Raw genomic sequence first — 19,023 nt, forward strand, 5'->3', positions numbered from 1 at the left:
ATAATTGATTATGATTCCGACAAGATCTAAATATTTCGAAAGCCCTGTTAATTGGAGCGTCTGAAATCTATCAACACAAGAATGGACGAGCAGTCAATTTTACACGAGGGTGTCAAGAAGGAATGAAACGGACAGAAATGATCTTATATTATTTAATGATAATAAACTCATCAATTGTCTACGAGACTCTTAGGATAGAATCGGTTCAGGAAAAATTAAGCAAAGTACAAGCAAACGTGGGAAATATTTAAACTTATAGAGGGCCATCCATCCAAACATGTAAAAAATATACATGAATAACACCTATCGATTTTTAGAAAATGTTTAATTTTGCAATTTATTTATTTTATTTGCCTTTCAAAGTTTCATCAATTACTACACCAAAATCATTCATAATCGACCATATTTCACTAGATGTTACTCCGTACCACAGAGAACGCACAACAAGTACAACGAACAGTAATTCGCGTATTTGTAAATGTTTCTTATTCAAATCACTGCCTGGCCACCAACGCCACCAACTATCGTTTGATTTACCTTGCCTATAACTTTCATAACTTTTCTCGTTGTCAGCGTTGTTGCCTTGGCCGTATTTTTATGCAAACATACGCAATTCATCACGATGCGCTATTGGTTTAGGTGGTGATGGTTCCTCCCATTCTCCCAATTCGGCATCATAATATTGCGCTGCACGATATGGCCGCAATTCCCATGGTACTTGATCCTCCATGGCAGTTAGTTGTACACCTAAATCCTCCAGACATGGTATGTCCGAACGCACGACATCGGTAACACATTCGCGTTCAATACGCTCCACATGTACTTCGCCTATGGGTTGGCCTGGACAGATAAGTTCTGTGAATTTGGCTTTGAGAAGGAAAGTAGGGTCCCAACGCATGTCATAGCGATGATAGCCCCACCATTTTTCGTCCTTGCGCATAACGCGATGGAACCAGTCGACCAATTCACTCAGCTGATAGCGCTTGGGGCTGTAAAAATTAGATTTTTAAAAAATGTGATATAATATTTTATGACACTTACCCCACAGCTTGGTAAACTTGACCGGCGGTATCTGGATCCTTAGCGCAATTGATAATGGCTTGCGCTACATCCGACACATAAACCGGTTGTTTTACAGTACGCTCTCCGGCGAACCATAGTGGCATCGCGCGGAATTGACGACGCCAAATGTGAGCATAATAGCGGAGGAAACGATCCTCAGAACCATAGATATCTGCTGGTCTGATAATGGTTGCATCAGGGAATTCATCGCGTACCGCGCATTCACCCCAGTATTTACTCTTCAAAAAATTACTCCCACCCTCGAGAACAAAGCTCATGGGTTCGGGACTAGCATTCAGTGCAGACAAGTGAATCAACCGTTCAACGCCAGCTTCTTTGCTGATTCTGTAAAAGAGATACGAATAAATATTTGTATATGAACCAAACCTATACCATAATTTAGTTTTTGGCATACCTAGCAATACGGCGAGCACCTTCTACATGCACATCGTTGAACTTGAAGTTCTTCGTCTCGAATTCGCGACCGATTAAATTGATGACAACGTTAGAGTACTTCACAGCATTGCGAATAGCCTTTTCGTCTCTTAAATCGAAAAACTGGAATAGCACTTGGCCCAAATCGCCGCATACCTTTAGACGAATAGCCTCACCGAAATCAGCACGATAGGGAAGAATCATTTGGGTGCCAGTTTTGCCCAGTTTATTGCAAACATAGCGCCCCACAAAACCTGTACATCCAAATACGGTTGCAACAATACCATTGAAACTGCTGCGTCCGCCGGTACCGCGACGCATCGTGCCGAGATTGGTTGACTTCAGTGGGCGGGGCGCATCGGAAGAGCTCGACGAGTGGCGCACGCAAAATACACTCAATGCGGCACTGCCCTGTTGCTCTGAAATAGAAAGAAGGAACTCTGCATAATCACACCAAATTATTGGAAATATTTCAGAGCTAAACGTAAGTTACATAAGTTTTATACATACTCGTCATAATACTTTTAGTATACTCCATTGCAACTTACTTGCTAACTGGCCATTGCGCAGCAAAATTAATGAGGACATTTCGAATTATTTCACTATTTGGTTTGGAATTAAATCCCCTAAAGCCGTCGAAATTTTGATACCCCAAGAAAAATTCGCGACCAAGTCGTATATAAAAACACCCCCGAAACGAAACACTTCTGACGTCTGTTTTGTTTTTGTTTTCAAGTGTCATCCGCTGAATTCATGCACTACCGGAAGTACAAGGTGATACTTTGAACATAGGAACATGGGAAAGAAACGATACACCGCAGACAAATTAAAGGCCCTACATACGCAGTGAATTACCCTGGTCAAATACGACGACAATGTGCGCGGGCATGTTCATGCTTGGGGTGAATGTTCGTCGTTTGTGGGGTGGTTTGCTAACATTGCATTGGAAACAAAACAACAACCTCGTAATAGCAAAGGTAAATTTATAAGAACGGAACGCTCGTTACTTTGAAAATGTGCGCGGCGAAAAAGTCGCGGCCATCTTTTTTTTGTTAGGTCGGTGTTATGCAGACAAACTTTTGTTTGCCAAATTAAATGGCGGCTGCTTAGTTTGCTCGGAGGTGTTTATGTCGAGTTTGGCACAGGGTTGCACGTTCATTATGGTTTTCATGGCTATTGCCAACACTAAATGAAAATTTCAGATGTACAATTAATATATTTTTATGATATCGTATAGGCAATTAACTGTGCCCTTATCTTTGAACCTCCTGCAGCATTAATTCAATTCTCTTCAACGTTCTTTGTCGCCCCCAAGCAGAATTTATACAAGGTGGTGTTCAAGGCGAATTTGTACAAGGTGGTGTTGATGGCGAATTTAGATTTTTGCCGCGGTACTTCCTAATGTCAAAATGATGTTGTAAACATGGTGAATTCATAAAGAAATAAATTGTATAAATTCGCCTTGGTGGTGTTACTGCCGAATTTAGATTTTTCCCGCAGTCCTTATGAATGTCAAAATGATGTGTTTCTTGTAATATAAATTCGACTTCAAGGAGAAAATCTAATTTTCCATAACACCACCTTGTATAAATTCGCCTTGGCCACCTTGTATCAATTCGCGTTGTTCGCGTTCATGATTCAATAATACAAGGTTAGATAATTATTGACAGCGGCGGTTTGACACTCCCTTACAAAAGGTTGCATTTACAAAGGACGGAGAAAAGGGAAGGAATGAAATCTCTTGGTGCAAAAATGGTAGTAGAAAAATACGCAATGTAGGCAATTAGTAGTAAAATTTCTTTTGTAAATTCTAAAGTATTTGCAGGAAATCTGGCATTTTAAACGAAATGTTGAACGTAATACTGATGTATCTATGTGAATTACGTAATTTATGTGCTATTTAGCTGTATAAAAATTGCAAAATGACTCAAAATTAAAATAAGACTACTATGAGATTGATGTAAACATCCAATTTAAAAACAGTTTATGTTTTCATCAGTTAAATATGCTTCATATGCATATACAAATAAACATATTGCACAAACGCTCATACTTCTATTTCACACCACAGCTACACTGTTTCCATGTAAAAGTACAAAGAAGCAACACGGTGCCACAGCTAAGGGAGCGGTGCGAGAGAGACAACTGTCAGTTTATCGAACCTAGTATTATTGAATCATGGTTCGCGTTAAGATACATGTTCGACGATGACAAATTTCTTTGCTCGATAAACTAAAGATTTTGTAAAAATCGATAAATGGGCTACATCTTTATAAAAGTGTTAAAACAGCAGCCACGGAAAAGAAATTTGTGCTGTGGAAAAAAAGGTTTTTACTGTGTAAACTATACAAAAACGCATAAAGCAAATTTCTTTTGCAAAGAAATTTCAATATGGATTTGTAAACTACAAGAAGTTGCAAGTCCACAATAGCAAGTTAAAGCAGGGAATCTCGAAAAGTTTTTTGCATCTGAAGAGCGCTGTTGCGACCACAATTGGCTGCCTGTCGAAACGCACATAGCGCTGCTACGCTCACCGGCTTTGCTGCATGCTACTATACGACTTGTAAACTAAAATGAGTTCCGCCATTGGAAAGCCTGCGGTTGCAACAACGAGTGAGTGTAAAATTCTATTCCTTTTTTATTACACATGTTAATTTTATTACAAGCTTAATAACTAGCACTGCATTATGATTGTTGGTAGGTATTTGGAATATATTTTGGTAATCTTTAGTTATTAACCAACTGTTTGTTAGATTACCGGCTAGAGGGGGAGGAGGCGTGGCTCTTGATACTCCACCCACTAGCAAGAGCACGGTTCAAACTTTGTAATGAGTCATACCTGACTCCTTCACCCCTTCCTCAGACCTTGGGAATCATTTGAATGGGGTAAAATTAGCATTTAGCACAGAAATTGTAGACTCGGAATACCCTCATCCGTTCAACTCCGTCTAGGCGATCCATAGTATTTTTGCACAGAAATCCTACTGAATAAATAAATAAATAAATTCACAAAAAAGGACATATTTCAAGCCGAATTTATTAATAATTTAGTGACAAAAAAAAAAGGAAATTTGGTTTTAAAATTAAGTTTACGCTCATGAGATTCATTACGACGATAGATTATGGCCTTACCGTCAGAGCAATCAATTTTATTTAAACGAAAACATGCTTTTGTTGCAATCATAAATATTTTTGAAGGTTGTGAATTGCGTTAAAATAATTTAATATTTCTCTCGAATTGCAACACCTTTCTCTTTGACGGTAAAATATGTTTTGTCGAGATATGCTATTTTGTTTGTCCGTGAAAGACAGACTTAAGTTGTCCGTCAAATGTTCACAGAATTCGCTACTTAGATTTTGCTTTCCTTTCGATTTAGCTGCATTTCCAGTGAAAGAGTGCAGATGAGAACATCTTTCGGACAGTATCAAATAATGATGAATATTAATCATTGCGGCAATAATTTTAGCTACATAAGTATCTGTCTTCCGGGACGTCGATGTTTTTCTCCTAAGCCGCTGTCCTAACCAAGTAAACTTTTATCAACCTATTTGAGTAGCTTTCCATTCATTTATTCATATTAGAATAGTAATTAGTTATTGAAATATAATTTAGACATGATTTGGCCGAATTAAAAGCTCCTTCACGGATTCACATCGTGTATTTCCAATCTATCTTACTTTTGTATACTTATTTATAGGTATCAATAATTTAATAAATTTTTGTTTAAATAATTTTTTAGACACTACAGCTGCTCAGTTGCTCAGCTCTGCGCCCAGTGCAGCTGAGAAAAATAAGCAATGGCAGCGAGAACTGCTTATGGAGCGTATACGTTCGCGATCCAATCAACACAAATCATTTGCCGAATTATCAAAAGCCATGCGTATGTCCATGCTGGAGAAACGATATGCCCTCGACGCTGTGGAAAAGGCTAATTTGCAAAAATGTCTCGATAGCATGCAGCATTGCATTAAAGTAACATCAAGACAGGGTCTAGTTGAACGCCTCGAAAGCTTATCACGACAGTTGGGGCTTAAATTCATGGAAGACACTTCAGGATTATTTATTTCGACTGATATGTTCTTTTTGGAAATCATGTTAGATACGAATGGCGCACTCACCGATGTGAAAGTGCATCATGAGTGTAAAATTGAGCAACAGTCCTGCAGTGAGTTAGTGAACTGTTTAAATCGTGGTGACTTTGCTGATTTTACGGTGCAACTGGAGGGTCTGTCCTCGATCTATCAATTGAATGCGGAACCAAAAGTCAAAACAAAGGCCTTTGTTGCATTGCAAGCGATGGAAACAGATTTGTATAATCTTTTTCAAATGCAAAACTTCACAAAAGACTCACAGCATCTGGTCAAGGCATCCTCAGTGGGCTTGGTGTTGAAGAGGCGTGGTGGTCATCCCATGAAACTCATATATTTCGTCTCACCTTACGATCTTATATCGCTGGAGTCTAAATCAGTACAACAGCTCACCACTGAATTGATTACAGGCAAAGATGTCGGCCTAAGTGTGACAGTGAATTTGGAGGCTTCGTCAGCGAATAAGTTACAAATATTGCCAATTGTGAGCGTTACAAACGACCCACAGACTGGTCTCGAAGTACCTATATATGCGCCACTTACACAACAAAACTCAATGCTTTTCCCTGCAACATTTGTGCTGCGGCTAAATAAACCACTACCAGTATGTCATGCTTCTTTGAGAGCACTAGGGATCCCGTTGGGTGTTGCTTCAGATACCACCAGTGGCATTGAATCGCCCAACAAAAAGGAAATTGTTATTTTACCCATTATGAATTTGGTGGTACAGACGGCCTCCGAGCAACAGCTGAAAAATTCACAGAAGGGATTGTTTGTGAATTTGCCTGATCAGACACACTGCTATTTCTTCACTGAAAACAAACAATTGCAGGTGGGTATTGCATTTTACAGTTTGGGCCCATAGAGTCAAAATATTTTTAATTCTTTGTAGACTTTCATATGCTTCACCTTATTTTAACCCCTCGATTTGTTTTCGCAGGCTACTTTAGTTTCATCCATTCCCTATACCGAGCCCATGCAAGTACCAAAAATCTTAGATTTTCTCAAACGGCAGGCCCTCTTCTATACGCTTCTGGCTAGTTGTGTGCGTACACAGTCAAAAATGGGAAATGGTGAGCTTTTCGTGAACTTTTGCTAAATAGTTTTTGAAAATAATTTTATATTTTTCCCCTTCAGACATGGAATCCACTACAATACTCGAGGTGAATGCAATCTCCTTCCAGCAGATTAGCGTCTCGCTACAACACCCTTACGAGGAATCTATGGCTACCGTGGAGTTCGATTTGCGCGATGGCGATGTAAAGTGTACAATATACTCACTCACTAACAACTACGACTTGCTGTCATTGAAACTCACGAAGATTGTGGAAAAGTGCTTGTCCATACCGGTGACTATACGTGCGCTACTAAAGTTCTGGGATCAAGAAACGATGAAAATGTTTCAACGCAGCATGGGCGGTGGCGTCGGGGGTGGAATAGGCGGTTTGGGTGGCACAGGCGCTTGCGGTGGTACAGCCGCTGGTGGTTATGGAAATTTTAGTATGATTGTAGGACACAACGACTCGGGCGGTGGTAGTGGAGTGCGGGGCGGTAATGCCGTGAAAATGGAACCTAATACAAGGCAGCAGCAAATGCCTACTATGGCTTCTGCATCGACACCATTAAGTGGTGGTGGTGGTGGCGCAGCTTGTAGCAATGCTGCTGGCATTGCAGGCTTTCTGCAATATAAAACTGAAGTAAAGCAAGAGGATTTTCATGACAGCCCAAAGAGTCAAATGCAAAATAGCTTAGCGCTGCATGCTGTTGAGAGCAGCTCTTTGGGCGGCTTACACCACTTGCAGCAATCTCAGTTGCAGCTGCAACATCAACAACAAGCAACGTTGCATGACCAAATAGGTGCCGGTAAGCAATCGGAGATAGAAATCGCCGATAAGTACAAGAACATTTGGATGGATAAGACGACGAACCTAAAGAATTGCGTTAGCATAACACCAATTTCGCCGGATAGTAATAGTAGAGGCGCACAGCAACAGCAGCAGGGTGTAGACGTAAAACGCGCAGTAGGCATTGAAATCATACCTTTAACGACACAAGGGAGTGCTGGAAATGGCGGGAATGGCAGTGGCGGTACTGCAACACTCTCCAGCGCTCCAACTATACCCCAATGCGCCGTAAACACCTCATCCACCATTACTATAACGCCCATAAATGCTGCTGGCAACAACAGCATTGCTGGAAAAGATAAGAAATCCAACAGCGGTACCTCCGTAGTTTGCGCCAGCGGCTTAACCTCAAGCACCGGAATGTCGGCGATCGCCACCAACAAACGCCAATTGGATGGACCATCCCCCACCGATTCGCAAAAGGAGAAGAAGCGCAAAAAGAAGCGTGACGATTCGCCGATGGGACCGCCAGAAAAAGTGTATTCGCGACAAAACTCACCGGCTGCCACTAGTGACGCCACCGCAACAGTAGTGGCGCGTAAATTTTCATCGCCTTCCTCTTCACCCAAAGGTGGCAGTGGCGGTGGCATGCTAGGTAGTGGCAGTGCAGCTGCCACCCTGGTAGCTGCCGGCAATGCTGCCTTGCTCTCCACACGCCCCAGCCCGAAACATTCGCCCGTCTATAGCAGTCCGAAGCACACAAATACCGCATCGAATAGCCCGAAGTCACCATTCGGCACACACTCGCCGAAGCATGGTTCATCGGGCAAGCCAAGTATGTCCACACTAAAAAGTGCCACTGCAACCAGTCTAAGTCCGAAAGGTGACAAAAGCGGTTGTGGCAGCGGCAGTAGTTTAGTTGGCTCTGCAGTAGGACTTTCAGCGGCAGCTGCGGCAGGTGTAGCGGCCGCAAATGCAGTGAAGTCTGCCATGGGCGTTGGCGTGGGCATGGTGGGGATGCAACAGATGAAGACAATGAATCATTTATCTGCCCCAACGGGCATGAATGCCGCCTCCGGTGTCTATGGCGGAGTTTCGAATATGACTGGCAATGTGAGTGGCAGCAGTGGTGTTGGGGTTGGCAGTGGTGTCGGCCCGTTGATGGGCGGTAATGGGACGGGAAGCGGCATGGATATGAATACGGCAGCATCTCAGGCGGCAGCTATGCGCAAAGTAGTCGGCGGCGCGGTAAGTTCATATAACTTTCAGTAGATCCAACTTTCAAATTTTAATTAGTTAAGTTTGTATTACAATTTTCTGTAATGGGTTGGACGTTTTTTTAATAAAAAAAAAGTTGCTTGAAATTAACACATCTTCTGGAAAAGTAGTGCAAGTATTGTTTGTAAAATTGAGCATACTGATATACTTTTGAATGGAGTGGTGAAAAATTAAACAGTGAAAGCTTTCATTACAAAGTTTTTCTGATAAGAAATTGTACGAAATTGGAAATTTTTGATATTCATAATCATATTTTTTGCCTAATCTGTAAAAATAATTGGCTCGGTGATAATTTGGGCTTGTATGCCTTAACTGAAATATAGAAGCTTTTCTGGACGGAATTTCCTAAGTATATTTTCTTCGATTCGCAAATCTTTTAGTTACAGTAAGGCCACAAAAATACGTTTTCATAGTAGTATTCAAACTATCTATTTGTTCTACTTTTTGATTTGCATAATTTAAATTTTAATGATTTGTCGGATTTTTGAAATGTGGATTTTCAATATTTCAGTATGTACTAATATGTTCGCTTTTGAAGTGTTAAAATTAAAATTTTTAAATAAATAAAAAAATAAAAATACGCTTGTTTTTTATTTTAATTTCATATTTGCTTTTTATTTTTATTTTGCAATTTTTATCTTCGAAAAGGGTGCATGCTAATAGAAAAAACTGATTAAAATAGTAAAAATTTATTTAAAAATAACAAAAAAACAAAAAAAAAGGAACTATTGAAAAACGTAAAAAAATCATAAAAACGCAAATAAAAAATAAGTAACTAATTAGAACTATAAAAACCTAAAAATAAGTAGATCAACAAAAATACACACAAATAAAATTTAATTACAAATAAAAATAAAATGAAACTAATAAGTGAAAAATTAAACAATTAGAGAAATAATAAAACAACTAAATAATTAAAGAAATAATAAAAAAATTAGAAAAAAATAAATAAAACGAAAAAATATTAAAAAAAAATAAAATTTTGAAAATAAAAAACTTAAAAATAAAAGATTAAAGAAATTAAATAAAACAATAAAAGTAAACAAGTAATTTTTAGCATAAAACCGACTTGAAAAAATATATATATATATTTCATGATCCAATGATCGGATCTAAACCAGATTAGTATGGGACTACCTCTGAGACACTATCTTTCCGATGCAAAGAGAATTATCGAAATCGGTTGACGTGGTCCAAAGTTATGCGGACATACATAAAAATATTCCGACGAACTGATAACCTCCTCCTTTTTTGGAAGTCGGTTACAAATGCTAATTATACCTTTCATGAGCATGAAATGGTATTATAACTTTGGTCCGATGTTTGTAAGTACCAGAACAAAAAGAGATAGACCCATTAAAATGTATACTTTTATGATCAGAACGTCGAGCTGAGTCGATTTATCCATGTCCGTCTGTCCGTCTGTTTGTATGCAATCTAGTCTCTCAGTTTTCGAAATATCCGGATCAAATTTGGTAGGTGGGTGTATTTTTATAATGTATTAATCATTTGTCGGAACCCGAAGAATCGGACCACTATAACATATAGCTCCCATACAACTGATTGTTCAGATATGAGATTTTTCGTTATAACTTCTCCATTTATGCAGCTACCAACATGAAATTTTGCAGCACTTGCACCCATTATCAACAGAATGCTTACAGTGAAAATTACAAAGATCGGGTCACTATAACCTATAGCTCCCATACAACTGATTGTTCAGATATGAGGTCTTTTATCATATCTCCTCCATTTATGCAGCTAGGAACATGAAATTTCGCACCATTTTCACTCATTATTAACAGAATATTTACAGTGAAAATAACAAGGATCGGGTGACTACAACATATAACTTCCATACATCTGATTGTTCAGATATGGGATTTTACTGTAAAACTCCTTTATTTGAACAGCTAAAACCGATAAATTTCGTAAGATATTTTATAAATAATAATACAAAGTCTACTGAGAAAATCGTCAAAGTCTATGCTGTATAAGCTTTATCTCCTATAGCACTGATTGTTCAGATACCAGTTTTTGCGATTTATCTCCTTTATGTAGGAAACTAAACCCAATTAATTGTGTTACCGGTTTACATACCGATCACATAGCAGTGAAAATCACTTAGATTGGTGCCATATTAAGTATATCTTCCATACCTCTCCCTACAAGACATTGCTGAGCACTTTAGGCAAAAATTCTCACACATTTACACTTTTGTTTTTGTAGTACGGCATAAATTAGTAGTTTGACTATTAGCACTGAGGACTTTCTGATGACAACATTGAGGGGAAAGTACTCAATTTTTTCCCATGGCCTGAACGAAAATGATGACTTTGATAAGCACTTTTGTGATTAGGGATAATGATAATATGAGTACTCATATGATACTCAGCTGTCTTGTAGGGCTGATTGTTTAGATGCGATTTTTTATATAAGTATGTAACTCCTCTATCGATGTATGCAGATGTATTCAAAATCAGTAATCTGTCAAACTAAAATTTGCCGATGTTCATGAATGGTATGAAGCCTTCGGCATAGCCGAAGACAGCGCTGCTCTTACTTGTTTTTAAATAAAATGAAACTTAAAGCCTATCACCCATAGGTACGGTGACCATCCGTCCTGTATTATACGGGACAGTCCTGTATTTTCGTCAATTGCCCCGGTAATTTATTTATTTCATACGGGACGCCAAATACATTTCTTTTAATGTCCCGTATTTGTCCCGTATTCGGTATTTTGGCGCCTTAAAATGACGTGTCTAAGAACCAGTTTCTTTTTTAAATCTGGACGCTTATGATTCGAATCGAGGAGCACATATGTGGATGGTTTCTGAAGTTATAATTTTGCGTAGGAAAACTGGGTATTTGTGGGTATGAATAGGGATTAGACGTTAATGACTGTTGTTGAAATATTTAAATGAAATTGCAGTAGTATTTAGCTTTTCAAAGGTTTTTATCAATGCATTTCACGTTGAATATTCTGTGTGGAGCAAAGCATATTGAAAAGGTAGCAGCAGTAGAGCAGCTGATTTTACTTTTGTCGCTAATTTTGTCTTTAAATTGTCAGTTTTGTTTAAATTTTACTCTAAATCTTTAAACTTTGTTTGCGTATATGGATTCAAAAACCAACAAGAAATTGCACGCGGCTTGCTTTTTTTTCTCGGGTACTATTACCTTTCCATTGAGCCGTGGCGTGGAGTCAATTTTCAAATTTTGTAAAAGGAGAATATCTTCATTAGGCGAAACTACGTCAAAAAAAATGTTTGCTCATTGTATGGGGGATTGTATCTTCAACATGAGAAACTCCATATAAGGCTACTATGAGAATGTTGTAAAAGTAAAGAAATTCTCGAAAGATGGAAGGGAAAAGGAACCCTTCGAAGGTACGTTTTGCAATTCAGCTTGTTCCGGATGCTATCACTGCATTGTGCCTGGCCGAAATCCGACTCTGTAAATAATCCGTTGAATGCCACTTTTGTTTCAAAAGTAGTTGGATATTTTTTTTATCACATATTTCCCTGCCTAGGAATGCTTTTGTAAAAAATTTTACGGGGCGAAAATCCCGAGCACCATGGAAAAATATTCTAGAAATGTGTGATGTTGCAACTGAATATTTATGTGCTGCTTTCATAAAAGATCGAAAAATATATGCTAAATAAAGATGCCGTTACAGGGCTAATAAATTTAGGATCATGGAAAAAGATTTTCCAATACTCTGGCTTTTGTGGAAAAAATTGGCAAATTATTATTTGTCCCTTATTCAGCTGTCATGAATATGGTCACCGTACCGTACAATATTAGTTAAAGTTACATATCGTTACCTTAATTCACAAACGCCCTAACCAACAAATTTAGTATTTTATAGGAGAAGCAAAAAATTTTATAAAAAGAGTATCAAACACAGGTGGGGCTCCATTGTTTTTAGCCGACTTCAAAAAAGGAGGAGGTCAACAATTCGTCGGAATATATACATATGTACATATGTATATCGTTACCTAAAGGTGAAAAGACAAAAAATCGTTTCGCATTATCTGTCATTGTGTATCTAGAACCATGATACAAAAAAGAAGGTAGTTTCAATAAACAACTTTTGACGGATAATAAAATTTTTTGAAGTTTCATAAATTGTCAGTATTATCAACGGCCTTGCCACTTTGATAATATTAAAACAATACATCGGAGTATTTTCTTTCCCATATTTTTACCAATGTGAGTATATTTCAAATCAAAACTCACAATCAGTACTTGACATTTTTTTACTTACGTGGTTTGCCCCTCTTTTATTAAAAATATATAAAATGTAAACTGTTACATTGTAATTATTCTTTTTATTTTATAATAAAAACCATTAGTGCATTATGTTGTTATTTTTTTCATTTTCTTATTTTGATATACAATTTTCGTTTCTTTAATCTTGCGATTTAAAAATCGAATTCTAAAGAATGTTCCCAAATAAAATCTTTTTATAATATTTTGGTCCAAATTTACTTTTAAATTTCTCATCAGATTTTGCAAAAATTTTGGCTTTGTGGTTAGCGAATCACCATTAATTTCAACAAATTTTGAATTCAAAATTTCCAATGTATGCAAAAAACTTGGATTAGGCTTGTACAGACCGCCCTCCGATAAACAATTAACATACGTATAATTTTGATCACTTTCTACATGCGTCCTGAAGCCTAGTTTTGTCAACCCCATTTTCGAAATTATGTAGCCGGCAAAATTTTCAAGTCCATCATATTCCACATCTTTGAGTGGACTGATGAAATCTTCTGCTTCATGCTCTTCTGCGAGCTACTTAAAAAAATTAGAAATCAAATAAAAACGAAAGGGTAAGGAGTTTACCTCGAGTTCTTCTTCTGCGGATATTTCAATATCGTTAAGTGGCTTGAAAACATTTTCACTGAGCAACTCCTCTTCAAATTTTAACATTACTTCACTTGAAGACTCAACATTTGTTTCCGTGCTCAAAATAGTTTCGTTTCGCCCTAATAAAGTTCATACATTTTAGAATCTTTATGACAACAACAATAATTTCTTTAAGTGGTTAAAAAATTACCTAGAAGGTATGATCGAAAACTGTACTTGAATTCGAGAGGTGACGGATGGTCATGCAGCCCTCCTTTCATATATGTTCAACAACTTCACTAAACTTCACTCATTTTCATACATTTTTGTTTACTTTTACAAAAAAAAAAAAATATTATCTCTGGTGATCAGGTAGCATGAATTTTATGAAATGTCATAATTTTATTAAAAGTCAAATGGTTAGCAACAACAACGAATGTCATTAAATGGAACTACCTTCTTTTTTGTATCATGTCTAGAACTAAATTTTGACAAAAAGGAAATATGGAACCTTTTCACCTTTAGGTAGCAATATCTGTGGTCACAAGCAATAACCGCCTAAGTCGACTTAAGAAAGAATGGAGTTGTATATGCTATCGTATTCTTCAACCACTATTCCATGCGTTTGTGAAATCCTCGTTTCGCCAGCTAGACTACTTAAAAAGTTATAGGCGAAAATATTTTGCTTTCCCCATAAGGAAAAAATTACAATCCAAATGTTTAAAACGTTTTTTCTCGAATTCAGGTTTTTGGACTTAGGCGATTATTGCTTATGACAACAGATATATATATAGCCTCATTGCATAAGTCGTAAATTAGGCTAAATTGTACGACCCGACAACAGTGGCATTGTCTACTGTCGTAATGAAATAAGTAAACGAGCAAAATCGCCGAAAACTATACAATGCTTCCAAGTTTTACCGTTTATCCCGTACTTCAAGAAGCACCTAAACAAAATGGAATATGCATCTTAAATGATTCCACCTCGGACGAATGATCACGATGATACCAGTTGGGGCGTCCCGAGGGTACGGACCCGGTTGCATCAAAGACCAACTAAGTATGTAGTTTTGAGAAATACGGAGCGCCAATATGCGATATGCAGGTGGTCGCAGGGTGGGTGACGGTTCCCAAAAGTCAGTGTGGAGGAATGTTTTAGTCACCGGACATAACCTTGCCGTAGCGACAGCTTTGATGATTCGACACGACAATCACACTCCCCAAAAACTCTTTGGGGAATTCGTGTGCTGTTACAACAACATCAACAATGATTCGTTGGCAAAAAAAAAGTAAAATTAAATAAAAACAATATAAACTACAAAGAAGGTATATAAACTAAAAAATAGCAAATATTGAAACTAACAAAGGTAATTTTACCTACAAAATTTGTTTGTTTTTATTTTAATATAAAATATGTAAAAATATGAATGAGAAAAAATTTTAAAATATTACAAAAAACAGTAATACATAAAAAATATGGTAAATAAAACACAGAAGTTTTCTTAAAAAAAATTAAATTAAAAATTCCAAGTACTCTATTAACATTTACTAACAGTTTTCGCACTTCCACTTCCCAAAACTTTTTCCAATTTTCTATCTAATTTCTTTCCACTTTCTCTGCTCTTCTTTTTTCTCACATTTACATTCTTACACACGCGCACGCGCACTTCACTTTCCTTTCACGCTATCGACGCGTAATTACCCACACACACACACCCTCTATGATACGAAATTCTTTTGTCAGGTTAGTTCGATGGTGTCAATGACATCAGTCGAACCAACAACAGCAACACAAGCGGCCCCGGCAGTGGCGCCACACTCGCCGCTGGCCATTGGCAGCAGTGAGTCCAAAGTTTGCGAAGAACAGGCCGAGTCAACACTGCAGCAATCCAGTTCTTCTGAATATATGGTGAAGACGAGTAGTCAAGAGGGCTTAAAGCTCACTATCAACAAGACAAGCAGCGGTGGTGGCAAATCTAGCATAGGTGGCAGTAGTAGCAACGCTAACAGCGGTTGCAATAGCAGTCTGGGTGGTGGCATTTCAGCAGGCAGCAGCACTAGTACGTTTTCTTCTGAAACAACCACAACGAAGGGTGCCAAATCAAGCAGCGTCACTAGCGCTACAAATGCAACTGGCAAGAAACAACACACTGGCCTCAAACCAGGCGTCAATAGCGGCCCGGCCTCAAAAAAGTTGTTGGCAGCAAAGTCGCCTTTCAAGAAAAGTGCCACCACCACTAAACATCCATTCCAGAAGTCCAATTCTTCAGGCAGCTTATCAACAAAATCGTCCAGCACCTCAGTGGTTGGTGGTAGCGGTTTGACAAAGAGCTTTAGCACAAATTCATTTGGGGATTTGGTTGGCAGCACCAGTGGGTCTTCACGAAAATCGATGAAAAAGTCTGCCAGCGGCGCTTATAGTAGCACAACACCAACCGTCACACAGCAAGTGACGCGCATGGATCATCAGGCGGATATGTTGAAAATATTACAGTTTGCCTCACCTGCAATGGCAGCCAATATGGAGGGCTTCATGAAGGGACTTAACAGCAAATTTCAAATACCTAAACTTTCGCAACGCGGCACAAACACAAACACAGCCGCAAACGGCACACAATCGGCACCCACAACACCCACTGTGCTGTCGCCAACGTTAAGCGCTACTGCCGGCTTAGCTGACAGTAGGGGTGGTGTTAGTAACACAATCAGTACAAAGGGTAATAACCATGTCAATGAAACCTTACAACAGCCACCAGCGCAAAATCAGCTTAACAATTCGGCCTCTACTATGCGCTCGTCTCCGTTACATTATTATGGCACATCGTCATCGCCACCAATTGGTTTCCAACAAACTGCTGCTAACGCTATGCAATCGAATGCAAATTACTACTCACAACAAAAAACGGAAGGTATGCAAGCAATGCAATCACGGCAATACACCCCCGCAAATCATCATCGCCAGCTACAGCAGCAGCAGCAGCAGCAACAGCATTTCCACCAACAACAATCACACTATCAACCGCAAGCGCCAGAACAGCCGACAGTGGCGGTTGATTATCATCAAGTAAGCGCTGTCGCTCGCGCGCGCACTCAAATTGGGGAGGAGACAGCGTTTAGATCCAGCGATGCTGCTGCTGCCGCTGCCGCTGCGGCGTCGACTGGACTCGCCGGTAAATGACATACATTGCTAATTTTCGTCCTATACATACATATATTTATATTTGATAAGTATTTAAGTTTAATATTGTCCTAATAATTTTTTATGTTTGGGGGCAGGTTGAAGCTACTAGAAAGCAAATCCGTTGGTATTTTTAAGTTTCGCGCATTTCTGATTTATAAAGGACAGTGGGTTTCGCGATTGTAAGTTCGATATTGTGCATCTGAAAGTATGCAACAACTGAGACTTTCAAAGTACTTTTATTACTCGCTATAAAAAGTATGCAGCTTGAGGCATTCTTTCAAGAAAACAATATATTACTACTTAAGAGTATTTGTATTGGATAGTTGCCATTTGTCTAGGATTATTGGGGTTCGGCATATTTTACTATTTTACTTAACATTTTGATGGAACGTATTTACTACTAGAATATGTAATCAGCATCCTAAAATATTATTATCTTAGCATTTACACTCTGACAAGAGTTATCAAAAGAATTAAGATCTTTTGCTCCAGGATGCTTAAAACTTGTTTTCTAATCACAAAAGAGGTATTTTGAGTAATCTTCCCTCTTACAGGCTAAAATATAGTATGTGCCACGCTCCCTCTCTCTCTCTCTCTTAAGATTCAGTCTATTTTTTCACTTGGTACTATTCTTAATCTATAAACACTTTTGATTGCAAATTCTTACTTAACATATATGAAGATGTTTCTTATAGATTTGACATATCAGGTAACCACTGAAAATCTCTACGTTTACTTCGCCTTTTATGTCTTACATTTGGCAGTTCCCCCCATTAATTATTATTGTGTGCGCTTGAGGAGACCGACCTTTATACCGATATACTCGTATACCATATCAGCAGTGAATATCCATTTGTCTCTGAAAGCGCGTGAGCCAAAAGCATTGGAATGTCACGATTATTCCCCTTGACATACGAAATGTTGCCAGTTATGTTCTTAAACTTTGATTACATTTGCTCGAGGGGGTGGAACTAACATTTTAAGAAAAGAGAAAACATGATAAGTTTTAAAAAAAATGTACATGTCGCTCCCTCCTGAGTCGTTATTTTGATGTAAATAACGGTTAGTGCATCCCAAAAAGAGTTGGATACTGGAAAGTGCCCTTGACTTAGGTTCTATGAAATTAAACCGACTGTCATATCAGGTGGTTCATGTTATACGCATACAGTACTTCTAATGAATACTGTACTGAAAACATAAACTTGTAATCGTAATCGTTGTTGTTTTTTTTATTGAAGCGGTGAATGATTTAGCTGCTTTTGAACAGAGCTAAATCGTTTTCTCTTAAATTATCTTATGTTTTTAGTACACGATTGGTAAAAATATCTTCACTACATAAACTATTTGCTACGTCTTACAACCGTTATATTCAGTTCAGTAAAGTAAATAAAACTGATGGAGTTGGGATATACATACATATGTATGTTGGGAAAAACGTTAGGTTCCTTGCTCGATTTATTTATCGAGTACTAACTTCCCACTCGCCACGCTTTAACTGAATCATTTGAATTTGATTTAATAAATAATCCTACATGCATGATAAATATTTTAGCAATACGTATCGAGTTACTGAGATTTATTATATGCTTTAGTAGTGAAACCATCGGAACAATTGTATTTGAGTTTAGTTTAGTTTTTATTATTACAGTTGAAAATTTGTCGATAAGTTATTGCGTTGCCGGTAACTTTTTTGTTTATGTACATACATACACTTGTGCTCGTATAAATACATAATTAAGTAATGTAATTTTTTTAAAACAACTTTAGAGCATTGTACTTTCAGATAACTATTGGGAAATCTACAAGGTGTCATAACTAGACATATTTTCACAATGTCATACATTTTATAAAAGCTAAAGGTATTTTTAGTAATTCATAATTTCCAAGGTTTTAATATTTATGACTTCATGAATGGGTATAAAACTGCATACCCCAATTTTGAATAAGAAATTTGAAATTTTGGTGAAAATTTGTTGAATTTTTATCATTTTATTATTTTTATTTTTTATTTTGACCGGTTTTGGCTATTTTTCTTATGTCTATTTAATGTTTGCAGTTTTTTTTTTTTATAAAAGTCTAGCACATTACATAACTCTCACTACATTACTCCACATTTCAAACTTCGTGAAAAAATTATAAAAATTAAAAAAAATTTTACAGTTGCAGCCCACAATTTTTTAACTTTTCTTTTAGAAAAATTTTTGGTAGGAAATCGTGTTGATTTTTAATAATTTTTTTAGCTGACGATGTTGATGATGATTTTCTTCCATATAAAGTATGCTT

The 19,023-nt window shown here is 37.7% G+C and overlaps 2 protein-coding genes across 2 annotated transcripts; one reads left to right on the forward strand and one right to left on the reverse strand.

Moving 5' to 3' along the window:
- Nucleotides 1-309: 309 nt before the first annotated feature.
- On the reverse strand, nucleotides 310-2,234 carry LOC118739614 (NADH dehydrogenase [ubiquinone] 1 alpha subcomplex subunit 9, mitochondrial). Its single transcript, XM_036471046.1, has 4 exons — nucleotides 2,046-2,234; nucleotides 1,478-1,916; nucleotides 1,042-1,407; nucleotides 310-989 (listed from the first exon to the last, which is right to left on the reverse strand). The coding sequence occupies exons 1-4, from the start codon at nucleotides 2,083-2,085 to the stop codon at nucleotides 596-598; spliced, it is 1,239 nt and encodes a 412-aa protein (XP_036326939.1). The 5' UTR covers nucleotides 2,086-2,234; the 3' UTR covers nucleotides 310-595.
- Nucleotides 2,235-3,752: 1,518 nt separating this feature from the next.
- Nucleotides 3,753-16,899, forward strand: LOC118739615 (mediator of RNA polymerase II transcription subunit 1). The gene is made up of 5 exons (XM_036471047.1): nucleotides 3,753-4,110; nucleotides 5,238-6,418; nucleotides 6,527-6,659; nucleotides 6,724-8,678; nucleotides 15,304-16,899. The coding sequence occupies exons 1-5, from the start codon at nucleotides 4,071-4,073 to the stop codon at nucleotides 16,735-16,737; spliced, it is 4,743 nt and encodes a 1,580-aa protein (XP_036326940.1). The 5' UTR covers nucleotides 3,753-4,070; the 3' UTR covers nucleotides 16,738-16,899.
- Nucleotides 16,900-19,023: the final 2,124 nt, after the last annotated feature.

The sequence above is a fragment of the Rhagoletis pomonella genome, unplaced genomic scaffold (genome assembly GCF_013731165.1).
Source record: "Rhagoletis pomonella isolate Grant_MI unplaced genomic scaffold, Rhpom_1.0 Rhpom_scaffold_00005, whole genome shotgun sequence".
NCBI lineage: Eukaryota > Metazoa > Arthropoda > Insecta > Diptera > Tephritidae > Rhagoletis > Rhagoletis pomonella.